The sequence below is a fragment of the Macadamia integrifolia genome, unplaced genomic scaffold (assembly GCF_013358625.1).
Source record: "Macadamia integrifolia cultivar HAES 741 unplaced genomic scaffold, SCU_Mint_v3 scaffold1098, whole genome shotgun sequence".
Classification (NCBI taxonomy): Eukaryota; Viridiplantae; Streptophyta; class Magnoliopsida; order Proteales; family Proteaceae; genus Macadamia; species Macadamia integrifolia.
In genome coordinates, this window is record NW_024868086.1 from 86,028 (window position 1) to 101,119 (window position 15,092).

At 37.5% G+C, this 15,092-nt stretch overlaps 2 protein-coding genes across 2 annotated transcripts; one reads left to right on the plus strand and one right to left on the minus strand.

Moving 5' to 3' along the window:
* The first annotated feature begins 8,136 nt into the window (after positions 1–8,136).
* On the plus strand, positions 8,137–8,869 carry LOC122062746 (zinc-finger homeodomain protein 8-like). Its single transcript, XM_042626390.1, has one exon. It carries the CDS (start codon positions 8,166–8,168, stop codon positions 8,724–8,726), a length of 561 nt encoding a protein of 186 aa, XP_042482324.1. The 5' UTR covers positions 8,137–8,165; the 3' UTR covers positions 8,727–8,869.
* Positions 8,870–11,691: 2,822 nt separating this feature from the next.
* Positions 11,692–13,612, minus strand: LOC122062739 (probable protein phosphatase 2C 80). The gene is made up of 3 exons (XM_042626383.1): positions 13,198–13,612; positions 12,275–12,424; positions 11,692–12,175 (listed from the first exon to the last, which is right to left on the minus strand). Exons 1-3 carry the CDS (start codon positions 13,210–13,212, stop codon positions 12,029–12,031), a joined length of 312 nt encoding a protein of 103 aa, XP_042482317.1. The 5' UTR covers positions 13,213–13,612; the 3' UTR covers positions 11,692–12,028.
* Positions 13,613–15,092: the final 1,480 nt, after the last annotated feature.

The window sequence follows — 15,092 nt, forward strand, 5'->3', positions numbered from 1 at the left end:
TCCCTATTTCTATTGGGCTACACCAAGGGTCTGCTCTAAGCCCCTATCTGTTTGCGCTTGTTCTAGATGAGCTGACAAAAGATATACAAGGTGACGTCCCTTGGTGTATGCTTTTTGCCGACGATATTGTTTTATTGGATGACACAAAATCAGGACTCAATGCTAAACTAGAGCAATGGAGATCTGCCTTGGAAACAAGAGGCCTAAAGATAAGCAGATCAAAGACAGAATATATGATGTGTAACTATAGCCACTCCATGAGAGATAATGACGAAGTGACTATTGAAGGAAGAGGGATCAAGCAAAATAACTATTTTAGATATTCGGGATCTATCATTAATAAAGACGGTAATATAGAGGATGACGTTTCACATAGGATTAAGGTGTGATGGATGAAGTGGAGGAGTGCATTTGGAGTTTTATGTGACAAACGCGTCCCAGTAAAACTTAAGGGAAAATTCTATCAGATTGTCATGAGCCCGGCTATGATGTACGAGTCGAAATGTTGGGCCATTAAGAAACAACACATTGATAAGCTAGGGGTAGCAGAAATGAGAATGCTAAGATGAATGTGAGGAAAAACTAGAAGAGATAAGGTTAGGAATGATCATATTAGAGCAAACCTGGGGGTTGCCCCAATTTCTGACAAACTTCGAAAATACCGTTTGAGGTGGTTCGGGCATGTTCAGCGAAGGCTACCTGATGCACCGGTAAGGAGGAGTGACTTGATTCAGATATAAAGATCCAAAAGAGCAAGAGGCAGACCGAAAATGACCATAAAAGAGGTTGTGAGGAAATATATGTACAAATTAGGTCTAGTCCCAAGTATGGTTTCGAATAGAGCATATTGAAGGGTTAGGACCCAGGTAGCAAACTTGCTTTAGATGTGTTTTACTTTGCTAATGGTTACCAATCTGTCCCCATTTAATGTCTTTTATTTTCTATTCCTTTGGTTTTCTTTGGATCCATGTAGCCGACCCCATTAAGTTGGGACAAGGCTTTGTTATTGTTTTGTTATTGGATAGATTAAAAGGCAAAGAAACAAGGCTTGAGTATACTGAAGTTAAAAGGGATGAAAACAATTGTTTTCTTAATCTGTCAATACTTTGCTAATAAAAGTATAGACTACCAAGAGGTCACGGGTTCAATTCTCTTGTATTCACCTTGTTCCTTAAGACATCCTTTTACCTTTCTCTTCCCTCCTTCTGAAACTTTCTTCCTCTCCTTTTCTACCATCTTTTAGTAGTTGTATTCAAAGTTTCAAGGGGCAAGTTAGATAGGTAGATCAAAAAAAGTAAAAAAAAAAAAAAAAAAAAAAAAGGCCGTTATCCAATGCACCTGCACCACTGTACAGGTGAAAAGAGCCATTTTCCATTGCTCCAAGCAACGACCCCTATCAAAAAAAAGTTAAAATGGTTTTAATTAGGCTCTTATGTACCGTACCATTCTATTTTGTCAACAAATGCTCATTGTCAATATAATGGCAGAAGTCATGGGATTTTTTTCTTTTTCTTGATAAAATCTAAGATCAAAATGCTACAATCTCTTATTTGCCTTCATGTTGGGACTCACAATTTTTTATATTAAATGATTAGCTATAAAAGGAATTTTTCTTTTAAAATTTATCACAATTAATTTCTCTTGTTCTTTTATTTACGTATTTATTATTAAAGACTATTAGTAAATACAGAGAAAGATATTCCTATGTTCTATGTTTGATCACTATCATGGCTATCAGAAATTTGAAAATCCATTTGTAAAATTTTTATTGTTTTATTTGGAGGTAAATTATTTCCCAATAGAAAATTTTGAGTTTGAAAGAAAAGAAAAGTTTCATCCTTTCATTAGGAAAGAAGCGGCAAGATAAGGACTAGTCTTTCTTTTTTTTGCTAAAAGATGATCTTTATAAAAAAGAGAAGGAAAGATACATCAACAAGAAAAACCAATGAAAAAGGCAAGGCAGAAAACCCTTAGCGCCACTAGCAATCTCCACCTTCGGCATGGCCATCAGCAGAGAGAGCTAGCAAAAGCCCTACGGGAATCTAAAACGATGCCTACCCTGAATATCATTCTGTAAGAGCTCTACTATATGTCTGGGGAAAGACACCGAGAATACAGAGTTTCCAGATTTGGAAGCCTATTTTGCCAAGAAGTCCGCTATCGGGTTTGCTTCGCGAAAGCAGTGGGAGATCTTCCATGGGATCGATTCCAGGAACGAAAGAAGAGACAACCATTTTTGGAGAGTGAACCATGGAATATGGTTACTCTGAATCGCAATGACCACCGCAGCCGAGCCATACTCTATCCAAAGACCCCTTGCATCCAGCGCCAAGGACTAGTCTTTCACTTCATTAATAACAAAGTGAAAAAGCCGATTAAGTTGCCACTTGAGAGGTTGAATGCCCTACCTTCCACGCCCGGGGCCTGAATTGGTCATTTCGAGCTGTTTTGACTTACGTGACAAACAAGGGAACTTGCAACTACAATATCAACTAACCATCAACACCAGATTCAAAGTAAAACTAAAACAATTGCAAATTAAGATGCTGATTTACAGGTGAAACTCTATTAGGGATGATTCCTTAATATATGAGACACATAACAATACAGTTTGGCGTTGCAAATGCAAAACAGAGTTGACATGATGGTGCCCCCACACTACTTTATCCTACTATTCCATCATCAGCCAACAGTACAAAGAAATGCTAAAGAGTGACTATAAATATTTCCTTACCAAAAAAACGTATGGTTTTATATGTCTGTCTCTCCCTTCAATTCCTACTATGTGATGACTTTTTTCTCCCTCTTTAATTATTCCAAAAAGGGTTGTGAGTGAAAGTTTCCAATAGGGAGATCCTAGATTGTATTTCATGTTTTACACGATTTAATAAATTTCACCTTTCACGAGGGATGGAGTTGTGCTGAAATGTAAAAAGATTAGCCAATATCCATACAAGTAAATGAGGTACATAGACTGACCCCAAGGAACTCAATTATGAATGATCTCACTTGTGCTCAAGTTTGGGAGGGTCTATCAATCGATCTTTTGGAAGAAATAGTACCACATTGGTTAAGAAGTGTACAATAATTGAGTTTATGACTTTAAAAAGGAAGGAATATTTTTTTTTTCCAAAACTTGTGCTTTTGGGTTGAACAAAAATCAAATTTTATTCACATTAGCTATCTCCAGCATGTGTACTGTTAATTTAAGCCCAATAAAATCTAAAAGTAGTACCTGTCCCTCATCCTTTTTAAGTGATCATTCATGAACTTAAAGATGGGATTAATAAATAAAGAAACTCCAATGCATTGGTTGCACGTTGTACTTTTTTTCTTTTTTTAATTCTAATCATTTGGATCTCTTTCCAAATTATGCAATTAGTTTCCCCATAACTCCATTAACATATTATAATTCTATGATTAGGAGACTCTGGACCCATTAACAAAGGCACATCTTGGAGTTTAAGCTACAATTATAGTGTATTAATAGTGCATTAATTACACTAGGAATGTGAGATGTGGTTAGGTTCATGCTCCATGAGTTGGAAGACAGATTGGGAGTGTTGACCCACACAGGTGGATGATGTTGAATGGGGAATAGAAAATTAGGGTTCCAAGATTTGTTGAGACCCCACCTAATCACGTCCACACAGTAGCCCCAATACATACTTCCTTGATATGGAAAATGTACGGCCAAAGCTATGGCTAATTTCTTTAATCTTTTTGTTGGCCAAACACAAGACCATTCTAATGAGCTGTTGATATTTGATTGATAAATGAACTGAATCAAGGTTTGAGATGTTGGAATTGGGGTTAGGATCAGTTAAGATCCATGTCAATCTGATCTTGATCTGGATCGAATAGAAATACATCTCAGTTTAATTAAAAAGAATATTATATTGTTTCACTCTTTATCTATATATATTAGTTGATCCATTGATACAATATCGATCAAGAATTAAAATCAATCAAGATCGATATTGATCCAAATGATTTAGATGGATCCAATCTGATTCCTCTTGAATAACCTGATGTGAATAAAAAGATGCAGGCATCCTCATTAGATTTTAATGATCGATTCTATTTGAATTCTCAAGAAGTGTTATCAGATTTGGTATGTTTATCAATAGCCCTTGCTCAAGTGACTTGGGACATTACTCCATAAAGAATTATGAGCGAGATTGTTGGCCTTAGTATGAGGAAATCAGCTGATTGGAGGTCCTCTCAATTAATGATATTTTGGCAGCATCTGTTGTTTTTAATTTGGAGGGCAAATCTGGTGTCTCCTTTTAATTGACATTACTTGAATTCTTAAACTTTTCATTCTCAATCTTGAGAAATATTTTTTTTTTTTTCGTATGTTTGTTATGGTGTTCATAATTGTGATAAATTTTGTGAGGATCAGTTTATTTAAGTAGAAGACTCCATGCACAGCCATGCAACATGCATGATAAGGACAGAACATGGGATGGGAATATTCAGGGAATCGAAATGACCAAACTCCCCTTATTTGATGACGGCTTCAAACTTTCTATGATATCATACATAAATATCTTTCCCGTTATTGATTATAAGAATCGGTGTATGTGGGTTCCTCTAATACCAATTTTCTTTCGCATGATAATACAATTGCCCCCTTGAACATTCTAATTTGAGAACTTATTTTTAACCGTAGCATCTAAATATGTGTCATGTTTTAAAATAAATAAATATGACTAACTCAGGCTTTAAATATTTAAATTTAAAAAATACTAGATTATGCCTTAGTAATTAAATATTAATATTTAAGATGGGTAATAAATTTCTTTGCAGCCTACACGTAGACATGAAATGGTAAAAATAATTACCGTCCCATAAAATGAAAAAATCGCACCCATTGATACCTCTAAACGCATTCTCACTAGCTCAGCACAATGATTTTAATGCACAATATTATATCAGATTGGAAAATGATCACCTTAGAAATCGATATAGATAAGACAATACTGCTATAATTTTTTTTTTTTAAATCAGATTTTTTTGACTGCTTTATCTTCACCTAATGGACTATGTGCCACCAATATGGGATCGACATAGTCCTGGCAATGGGATTGTTGGCACTGATATGGATCTGTATTACTGTCTACTGATATCAATATTAATACTAAATTACTAATACTAATACCTCAAACCATGGGGTCCACGCAGACTGGCACGGATCCTTTACCCGATCTTCTACCCTTTAATTTTTAACCAATTATGGTTAGACAAACAAAATTGGTGGGAGATTCTGGTCCGTCGCGGTGAGTAGGGGAGATTGGAGAAAAGTTAATCCGAGACAACCCTAAAATCGCTGGGACCCACAACGTGATTTTTTTTTCCCCCTATTTTGGACCGTCCAAACACTTGACTCCATCGAGTTGTTGTTGAATACCTCAGAGATTCGAATATCTTTCAAGTTGCCAGTGAGACCCACGTATCCTGTCCTTGGGACCCACATGTCAGGCATGCATTGGACGGTTCCTATTTTCCTATTGTGATGCCGCAAGACTTTCAGATATTTCTCTTCCAACTTGAAGCGGAGAGGAAAAAGACAAGGGGACTGCTTTTTCGTACTTTTTGCAATTCCCGACGACCTTTCCTCACGGTTCCCCACTTAAAATTATTGGCTAACCCCATAGGCCCATACAGCTCACGGAGACACCGGGGCTTTTCCCTTATTACCCTTTTACCTTGTTACCCATCACCTATGGAACTTATTACGAGAAAGGGATGGCCCTCTTTTTTTTTTCCCTCACATGATCCAACGGGAGAGTGTCGTCCTAATTTGTGACAGAAGAGAGAGAGACTTGAGTGCATGAACCAAGACAAACGACCCTTTCTTCCCTATTCTCTCTCCCTTCTTCCCTAACTTTTTTTTTTTTGTGTAAAAATGTTCTGTATATATCATCTACTTATCTTGACTAATTAAGTTATAACTCATAAGTGTCGCCTTTTTCTTTTTTAGGGTAAATTATACTTGGGTACCAAATTTTTGAATAACTACTACTAAGTACCTCATGTTTCAAAAATTATGTTTGAGGTATCTATTTTCATATTTTCAACTTTTATCTTCTCTCTCTCTCTCTCTGCAATGAAAACCCCCTTCCTCTCCCATTGTCTCTCACTTTCCGCATGAATCCCAAAGAAGCCCACTAATCTCTCTCCCTCTACCTGTACCCTCACGGCCTCACCCTATATTTGCATCTCCCTCCCCACCGTCTCTCTCCTCAGCATCCACCCTTCCCCCTCCTGAAGCATCTCTTCTCCCTCTTGTCTCTACATTACCTCTCTGTCCTCTCTCTCTCTCTCTCTCCCCTCTCCCGATGTATGTATCTTCTGCCTCAGCTCACCCCACCTCTGCATACCCCCCACTCTATCTTTACATCTCCCTCCCCACCCTCCCTCTCTTTATCATGCACCACTCCCCCTTTCGTCTCTACATTTTCCTCCTTATTGTCACTCTCCCTCACCCCCAACCTCACACCTATCACAACCTCCCTCTCTCTCCCCATTCCCGTGTCTCTACATCTCCCTACTTACCTCTCCTCCCCTCCCTTCTCTCTCCAACAACATCCCATTCTATGATCTCTCTCTCCCCTCTCCCCTCTCCCCTCTCCTCTCCTCTCCTCTTTTTCTCTCTCTCTTCAAAGCTAGGAACATATAATACATGTGAAGCAAAAGAACACAAAGGAAGCACATCTCTCAAAAAGAGAAACTTAAGTAAAAAAAATATCATCCAATCGATGAAGCCCCAAACTTAAGAAGAAGTAAGTTTGCATACATTATGATCCTCCCCCACAGTGGTGAAAGCCTCATGCATTAATTATGCCTTCTTTTTTTAAAGATTTGTTAATCTATTTCCTTATATTATCCTAACGTTTATTTGAAAGTTTTTCATAATTTAATAACAAATATCTTTTCTTATTCTGTGCAAAGAGAATGAAATTTGTTATGAATTGTTTACAAACACTTACTAGAAAAATTGAAGGCCACCATCTCCTTTCATACTTGATCTCTATAGAGTGGAAGATTACTCACTGTTTCAGGGAAGCTAATCCTGTTGCTGACTACTTGGCAAAGACAGCGGCTTCATCTGGAGCCTCCTCTGATGAGGCTACCCTCCCTCCTATGTTGATCAATGAGCTGATTACAGATGAAGGGGGGCGGCCTGGATATAGATTTTACTCTTAGCAGCATTGAGCCTTTGCTGATGGCTTTGCCGAAGGTGGAGGCTCAGCCTTTGCTTTTGAATCATATTTTCCTCTCTTTTTTTCTCCTTTAATATAATCTGATCTTTTAGCAAAAAAAAAAAGGTCCTCTAAATATTCTGTGTTAACATGTCAAGAAGTTTTCCAAAGTGTGTCTTGAGAATACAAAATATTTGATAAATAGGCTTCACTTATTTATATTATGAGAGAGGGTTGGGCATGTCGTCTACTTGTTACAAGCTAGCAACATGCACCAATATATAAGAATGCAGGATTGGAAGGGGCATGAGAATCATTTCTAAAGGAGAGAGAGAGAGAGAGAGAGAGAGAGAGAGAGAGAGAGAGGCTTGGCATCCTAGTAGCATGTTGAAACTTTTCTCTTGTGTTATTCATCGTCATGCAATTTAATTTAACAGAGACGAAAATATCAGTTGCAATCGAGGGACTTTTCACTCTAGATGAGACAAAAAAAATTAGGAGCAAATGAAATGAATAACACTCAATTGTAAGAGTCGGCATACATTACACAGTTTGATAGCATTTTTTCCAATTCCTTTGAAACTGTAGTGTTAAAAATGCCATATTATCCACACAAGAACTGATCAAATTCTCTAACAAGAATCATTCTTGTACTCAACTGATATACTACATATATGGAATCCATCCAAGAAAAAACCCTGCGATGAATTCACACTCCATCTAAGAGACGTACAATGATATTAACAGTCCTTCCCACATGGCCACTAACTCCAATTTTGCTTTTGAGAGACCAAAAGCTGGTTGTTTAAAGCAAAGCATTAAAGTCTAAATCCATAGAGCTTGGGTACTTCCGTAAATAAATAGACCATATGGGGGCAAAACTGTAAAATAATCCTCCCCACTACACTACTATATTAATGGTGGAGAAGTTTCGGACGTTTGCAGACTAAGATAAGAATGGAGGGAGACAACCCAAACGAATTCTACAAGGATTGTATGAAAAACCATGCTGCAAGCCTAGGCAGCTACGCTACCGATGGATGTGGAGAATTCACACCCGACGGTGACAGCCCTGGTGGCCTACAATGCGAAGCCTGCGGCTGTCACCGGAACTTCCACCGCAAAGTCAGGGTCTTAGCCGACACTGGTAGAGCCGGTTACAGTTGTAACCGTGAAGGGGACGACACTGACATGGTGGAGCTGATCGAGTACAGTGGCGGTGGGGGCCATACGCAGGTTATGACTCCGGTGGAGTTGAAGGAGCTAGAAAGAAACGCGAAGAAGCGTGCTAGGACGAAGTTCACGGCTGAGCAGAAGGAGAAGATGCTTGGTTTTGCAGAGAAGCTTGGGTGGAGGATTCAGAAAGATCAAGATGCTGAGATCGATCGCTTCTGCAAAATGAATGGTGTGAGTCGACAGGTCTTCAAGGTTTGGATGCATAACCACAAGAACTCTTCATCGTCTTCATCAGCTTCCACGGCCACCACCGGCAAAGCCTCATCCTCTCTTACTCAGTAGGAAGAGAGAGACTGAGAGAATGAGATTTTTCAATTTTTATTTTCAGTAGAGTAGTATTTTTCAATTTTTTTAAAAAATAATTTTAAGTCAAAAAAATATTTCTTTTTAGTAATTTTGAGTGGTGAAGATTTGATTTGAGACCATCAGTTAACGTGATAGAAGAGTGGGGAAGTTGTGGGTATGGACATGGGAAAATAATCTTCTGTTTTTCTTATCTCTGTTTTTTCTTGTTTTGCTACCTGCAGAACGCGACACGTGGACAACTTTAAGCCCAACACACCGGATGTAATAATCCTCACCCAATCTTGACCGTTGGTCTCCTTGTTGTCCACGTGTCGTGTTCTGCAGGTAGCAAAACAAGGAAAAACATGGATAAAAAAAACAGAGGATTTTGATCCATGGACATGAAGGGGTACGTTCTGGTTGAGAGATTGATTGGTTGCTTTCATTACTTGGGGGACTTGGGAGATGATGACTGATTCGTACACTTCGGTGTTTCCTAACTTCTTTTCTAGATCTGGAAAATGAAGTTAAAATGAGAGAAGAATCAGGTCAATGGAGAGGATTTTATCCCTATCCAAGGCCAGAAATGATAGATCAGTTTGTGGGTCCTCTCTCTTATGTTTCATGGGTAGGGATTTTTTATCCCTTTATAAGGAAAATTTTGAAAGTTTTGGGGAGGGATATCTTGTCATGAGAATTGATGTTTGCAAAGTGAGGTGAACTGTAACGTGGGGTGTGGGGTGTGGGGTGTGGGGTGATGCTCTAACAGGAACCCTATATACATGTAATGGGGTTAAGGGGTTTACAAGATTCCAAGCAATTCATCCTTCCAATCTTATTTTATTTTTATTATATTCTACGGAAGATTAACAGCGTAACTGATTCCTTAGCCTGAAAAATCATGTCCATTGCGTGCAAGACATCTTGACATTTTCCACTCTTTAATTGTCTGATTTGTGTAACTCAAAACTAATGTTGATCAATTGTAAACGAGTAAGACCTTTTCCTACCAAACAACAAAAAAGAAGGGGGAGGGGAGTGTTAGTTTCAGAATGGAAGTACAAAGTTTATGATTTGATTCCAATCCTATAACTAATTAATACCATCGTTGATCAACAAACAGTAGTGTGAATTGTAATCATCGTTTGAGGAATTTGTATCGGATCAGTCAATCCAAATCAATATCAGTAGAGGCCAATATCGATTCTTGATCAATGCGGTGGGATCATTCATAGAGGGAATGATGAAAATAATTAGTCCCCATGTGTCATCTTACAATTCTGAAGACAAATAAATCCAATGTAGATAGATTTTCATCATCAAATGGAGAAAAGGAACCTGAAGAAGGGGACTTGAAAAAGGGAAGCTAAGGGGCTAACCCTGTTTGAGAAAGAGACAGATAAATCCAATGTAGATATTCATCATCAATTAGTACTCTATCAGCAGCTTAAAATGGAGAAAAGAAGCTTGAAGAATGAGGGCTAGAGGGGCCAAGAGAGGCAAAGATAAATCTAGCGTGGATTTTCATCATAAAGTGTTCTATCACCGACTTATGGTCAATGAAAGCCTAATGGTAATAAGAGAAGAATATCTTAGCAAGCAACATTCCTTAGAAGAAATGATGTTAGGGTAATTTTGTCATTTTATCTCCTATATATGTGTAGCTGTTGGTCCCCCTAAGCAGCTATTGGTCATGCTGTTACCAAGGCCTTGTGCATTAGTCTAGAGAAGAAATAATTACAAGCATAATTCTCTAACTAGAAATGACCTAGCAACAATTTTTTTTTTATTATATATTTTTTGATAAGAAAATGGAGAAGAAAAAATTTATTTTTTTGAACAACAAAATAAAAAACTTAATCAAATGGAAGAGTGGCGGGAGGAAAATTATGATTTAGGAGTCACCATGGGAGTGTTATGAATAAGCCATATTAGGAACATGACTAGGCAATATGTATGCTTGGATCGGTAGTGTGAATGTAGACAATTCATTTTGTCACCTCAGAGGTCGCTCTGATGATAGTGAGTATCCCTTTAGGTTGAATGATTTTATATCAATAGATTTGTAAAGTTTCCTACTAAACTTAAGGGAAAATTCTACAGGATAGTGGTACGACCAGCTATGCATATGGAGCGGAGTGTTGAGAAGTTAAGAAGAGTGATTTTACTAAACTGAGTGTATTTGAGATGAGAATGCTAAGAAGACTGTGCGGTAAGACTATGAGAGATAGAGTAAGGAATGATTGTATAAAAAATGAGTTGGGGGTTGAACCAATCTAAGACAAGCTCCGCGAAAACCTGTTGAGGTGGTATGACCATGTGCAACGGAGACCTATAGATGCCCCAGTAAGGAAGAGTGAACATATTCATTTGGAGGGAGCCAAAAGAGGTAGGAATAGGCCTAAAATAACTAGCAATGAAGTGGTGAGAAAAGACATGCATATGGTGGGGCTCGATTCTAGTATGACCATGGATAGAGTTTTGTGGAGGACAAGGATCCGGGTAGCAGACCCCGTGGTGCATCTTTGATTTCTACCTTATCTGCTTTCTTAGACCCTTTTCACTTATTTTTCCTTTTTCCTAATGATGCATTTTTTTGTGCTTCTTGATTTCCTTTTTTTTAATATTGGATCCATGTAGTCGACTCCATTTAGTTGGGATAAGGTTATGTTTGTTGTTGTCATTAGATTTGTAAAATTCCCTATACTTTTTTGACACATTTATAAATTATTCACATTATGAAATACCCATGGAGGAGAAATATGATGCAATGTGATTGTTTGACCTAAAATTTTGATTATAAGTCTCGAGCAAAAAGAACAAAATATTAAATTATGATACCCAAATTTGATATGGAAATGAGTTCATTTATCCCTTTAGAAAAAAAAAAAAAAAAAAAATTCATTTCAATAGAGTAAAACCTCCATCGGAGATGACCCTAGTTGACAAGTACAATCTCCAATTTGCATACCAAGAAAAATATACGAAATATGAGAAAAAATTAGTTTAAAAAAAAAACTCAAAGTGGGCAAATATCCACAGCCAATATGCAGCTAGTTTCAACTATAAACAATAAACAAATCATGCTTTGAAACTCTTGTTTTCCCCTTTTATTTCTTTCTAAGTGATTGTACAAGTGGCAAATTAAGCATAGGATGATGAGACAATGAAGGCAACAACAACAACTGTGATGTCATCTTTTTTGCCACCTGAATGATGATAGCCAACCTTCTTAGCAGAGACTGAGAAGGGAGTGCAACGATGCCCGTCTTTGGAACTGGTCTTTGCATCATTAGCAATCAACCGAGCCACAAAGTATGGATACATCCCAATGCAATAGTTATTTGGTTTACAATGTTAATTATTTCTTCTTGGAATAGATTATCAAATAGTCCATCAGTGCCTGCAACAATAATAACTCCTTCTTCAACTTCAACTTTGGATTCCTATTTCATTCCAATTAACAACACAAAAGACCAATTAAGTAATTTATAACAGAAATTGGTTTCAACAAAAGATGAGTTGAGTGTCTAAATAATACTTACACAAGCTACACTGGGATTGTCACTATGAGAATGTTTCCCTAATTGAAATGGGTAATTGAACCGGCGTTGCTGTGATGGAGAACTGAAGATGATTTCTTCCCCTCTGATCACTATGAAGCCACTGTCTCCTACGCTTGCATAATGTATGCACTGTGATGAAATATGATGGTGAAATTGTGAGTTTGAGTTATTGGATAGGAAAATAGTTAAAACATATTATAAATGAAAGAAGCCAAAATGATTTGTCTAGTTATAATGAAGATAGCCAGGTTACATTTAGCCCATCACCTACTGTGAAAGAGGACCAGATTGTGCACCAGATTACCTTGTTGATCAAATTTCAGCTCTTATAAAGCATAGGAAGTTGTTAAAAATTAAGTTCAGAGTCTTTTAAAATGGCAAAAATACCATTCTACTACACTTAGATTTAATAGAATTTTTTTGTAATTTTATGTTAATTGGTCACTTTAAGGGACTTCCCCTATTTTAGGGGTGTCAAAACCTAATCCCAACTGATGAAAATCGGCTCAAATCAAACCAATATAACTCAAATTGAATTAGTCTTTATTAGATTGGCCTTGGGATAGAGTATTGCATGCACCCTGAAACCAGACCAAAACAAACTAAACTCGAATCAGGAATTTGGTGAAATCAAAGACAACCCAACAACAAACTGAAAAGAACCCAAAATCAAAATCACCTAAATGGCTTGATTTGGGATTACCCTTATATACCACACTAAAACCGGCTATTTGGGTTGAAATTTGACGGATGTAGTGGGTTCAGATTTGACAAATCATGATGAACCCTAGACCCTAAACCCTAACCCTAACAGTCATAAATGGCAAGTGATTTCTCACAAAAACATGTAAAATATTTGACATGAAATTAAAGGAAATGCGAGAAAGGAATTTAGCACTTACGTTATCATCTGCCATGGCTACAATACAAGCAGTAGACTGTAGAAGAGCCTTGAGAATTGGTGTTTGAGAAGGCTTTTTCTAGTACATTCAATGGATTTACCGAACACCCAATGATTGCTTCTTTGACTGCCATTACAGAATTAGTCATGAGCTCCCGAACATATTCTCCAGCATCAATTCCCTTCTTAGTCCATGAGCCGACACCATTAGTAATGCCAAAGACTTGTTGATCTACAGATGAACCCATGAACAGCTTCAATTTCCTCTTTCCTGCATCCGATTCTGACCTGGAAAGACGGAGCTTTGAGGGTCTTTCATCCGCTGACGTGATCATTCTGAATCACTTCTCTTCCTCTTATCAACAAAAACTTCCCAAAACGATAAACGAGCGATAAAAGCTCGGAGATGTAAACCAGACAACAAATTAGGAAACCCTATGCTAGCTTGAGCCCCAAGTTATTGAGTTCACAAGTAACATGGAATAGGCACAGATACGAGTGTCAATTTAAATCGAAATGGAATATCAAATTCAAAATCGAGCCGAATTAATCGGACCAAATTGAATCAAATTTATTCGGTTCAAATTCGATTTGAGTACGTGAGTATGCTCTTGGTTTTGCTCAGTTTTGATTTAGGGTGTAAGAACCGTTGGTTCTAACCAAAATCGAACCAAATTGCTCTTAAAACAAAAACAAAAAAAACAAAAAAGAAAACACCCTAATATCATTAAGAGAGATTTTCTGCGTGGTATGTGTTTTTTGCAACTTATCATCACATATTTATATGCTAAGACAATTTAGAGTTGGCAATGACTATAACGCCCATAATTTAAACCCATTATGACCTTCTATCTAGCTAGTCCAAAAGTGGAACCGTTTTCATAATCAAAATAAAACCGAGGTAAAAAATCGAATTAAAACTGCATATTATAACTAAATTGGAACTGAAACCAAACTGAGCCGAATTGAATCGGCTTGAGTATCTAAATACGAACTGAGTTAGTTCTTGATTTGGTTTCGATCCACCTTATCATCACTAGGAATCGAACCGAAACCAAACCAAATAACTGAAACCGAACCGATTGACACCCTTAGGCACAGATCCAACAAGGGAAAATTTCCACTAAAAAAGGAAAAAAAAAAAAAAAAGGGAAAATTAAAATTTAGGTGTAGTGATTCGATGATTTTAGATATCGGAATCGGGATTAGGTTAGGTCCGATATCGATCCAATCTAAATTGGGGGTGAATCGGGTCTGATCGGACACATTTACCCTGATTTTAGTTTTAAAGTTTATTATTTAATATTTTTACCCTTAGTCCCTAACTCCCTATCAATCAGATACGGGATTGCCCATGAACGATAATGATCCGATCTGAATCGGGATGTATCGGGTCTTGATCGGACACATTTACTCTTGTTTTAATTTAAAAATTAATTTTTTTTAACTTTTTTACTCTTCGGCCTTACTAATCCAGAGATACGAGATTGCCCATGACCCGTACAAATCCGATCTAAGATGGGGTGTATTGGGTCTGGATCGGACACAATTAACGGGTTTTTACCCTTAAGGTTTCAAATGGTAGAAAAGGAGGGATGGATCGGGTTTATTTCTCTCTACAGGCGGTTTCAGCAAGATGTGGGAGGCATGTGGGCCGAATTAATGTGGTTCATTGGATTCATATGAGGACATATGTTGCATTTAGAGCATTCGTTGGACGCTAGTTGGAGCATCAATCATTGGAGACGAGCCCAATCCTTACAAGACCAGGTGATTATACGTGCAATAGATCCAAATTCAAAGAAAAGTGACATTTAGCACTTCATAGCGTATTACATGATGCCATGACGATGAGACGTGCATGGAACCTTAAAATTGAAGACCATCAAAACTAGG

Excerpts from the sequence above, each read along its gene's own strand:
- LOC122062746 (XM_042626390.1), top strand. The coding sequence starts at position 8,166 with ATGGAGGGAGACAACCCAAACGAATTCTACAAGGATTGTATGAAAAAC.
- LOC122062739 (XM_042626383.1), bottom strand. Across the intron at positions 12,176-12,274 it reads ACAATCCCAGTGTAGCTTGT|GAATCCAAAGTTGAAGTTGA; the intron begins GTAAGTATTATT and ends GGAATGAAATAG.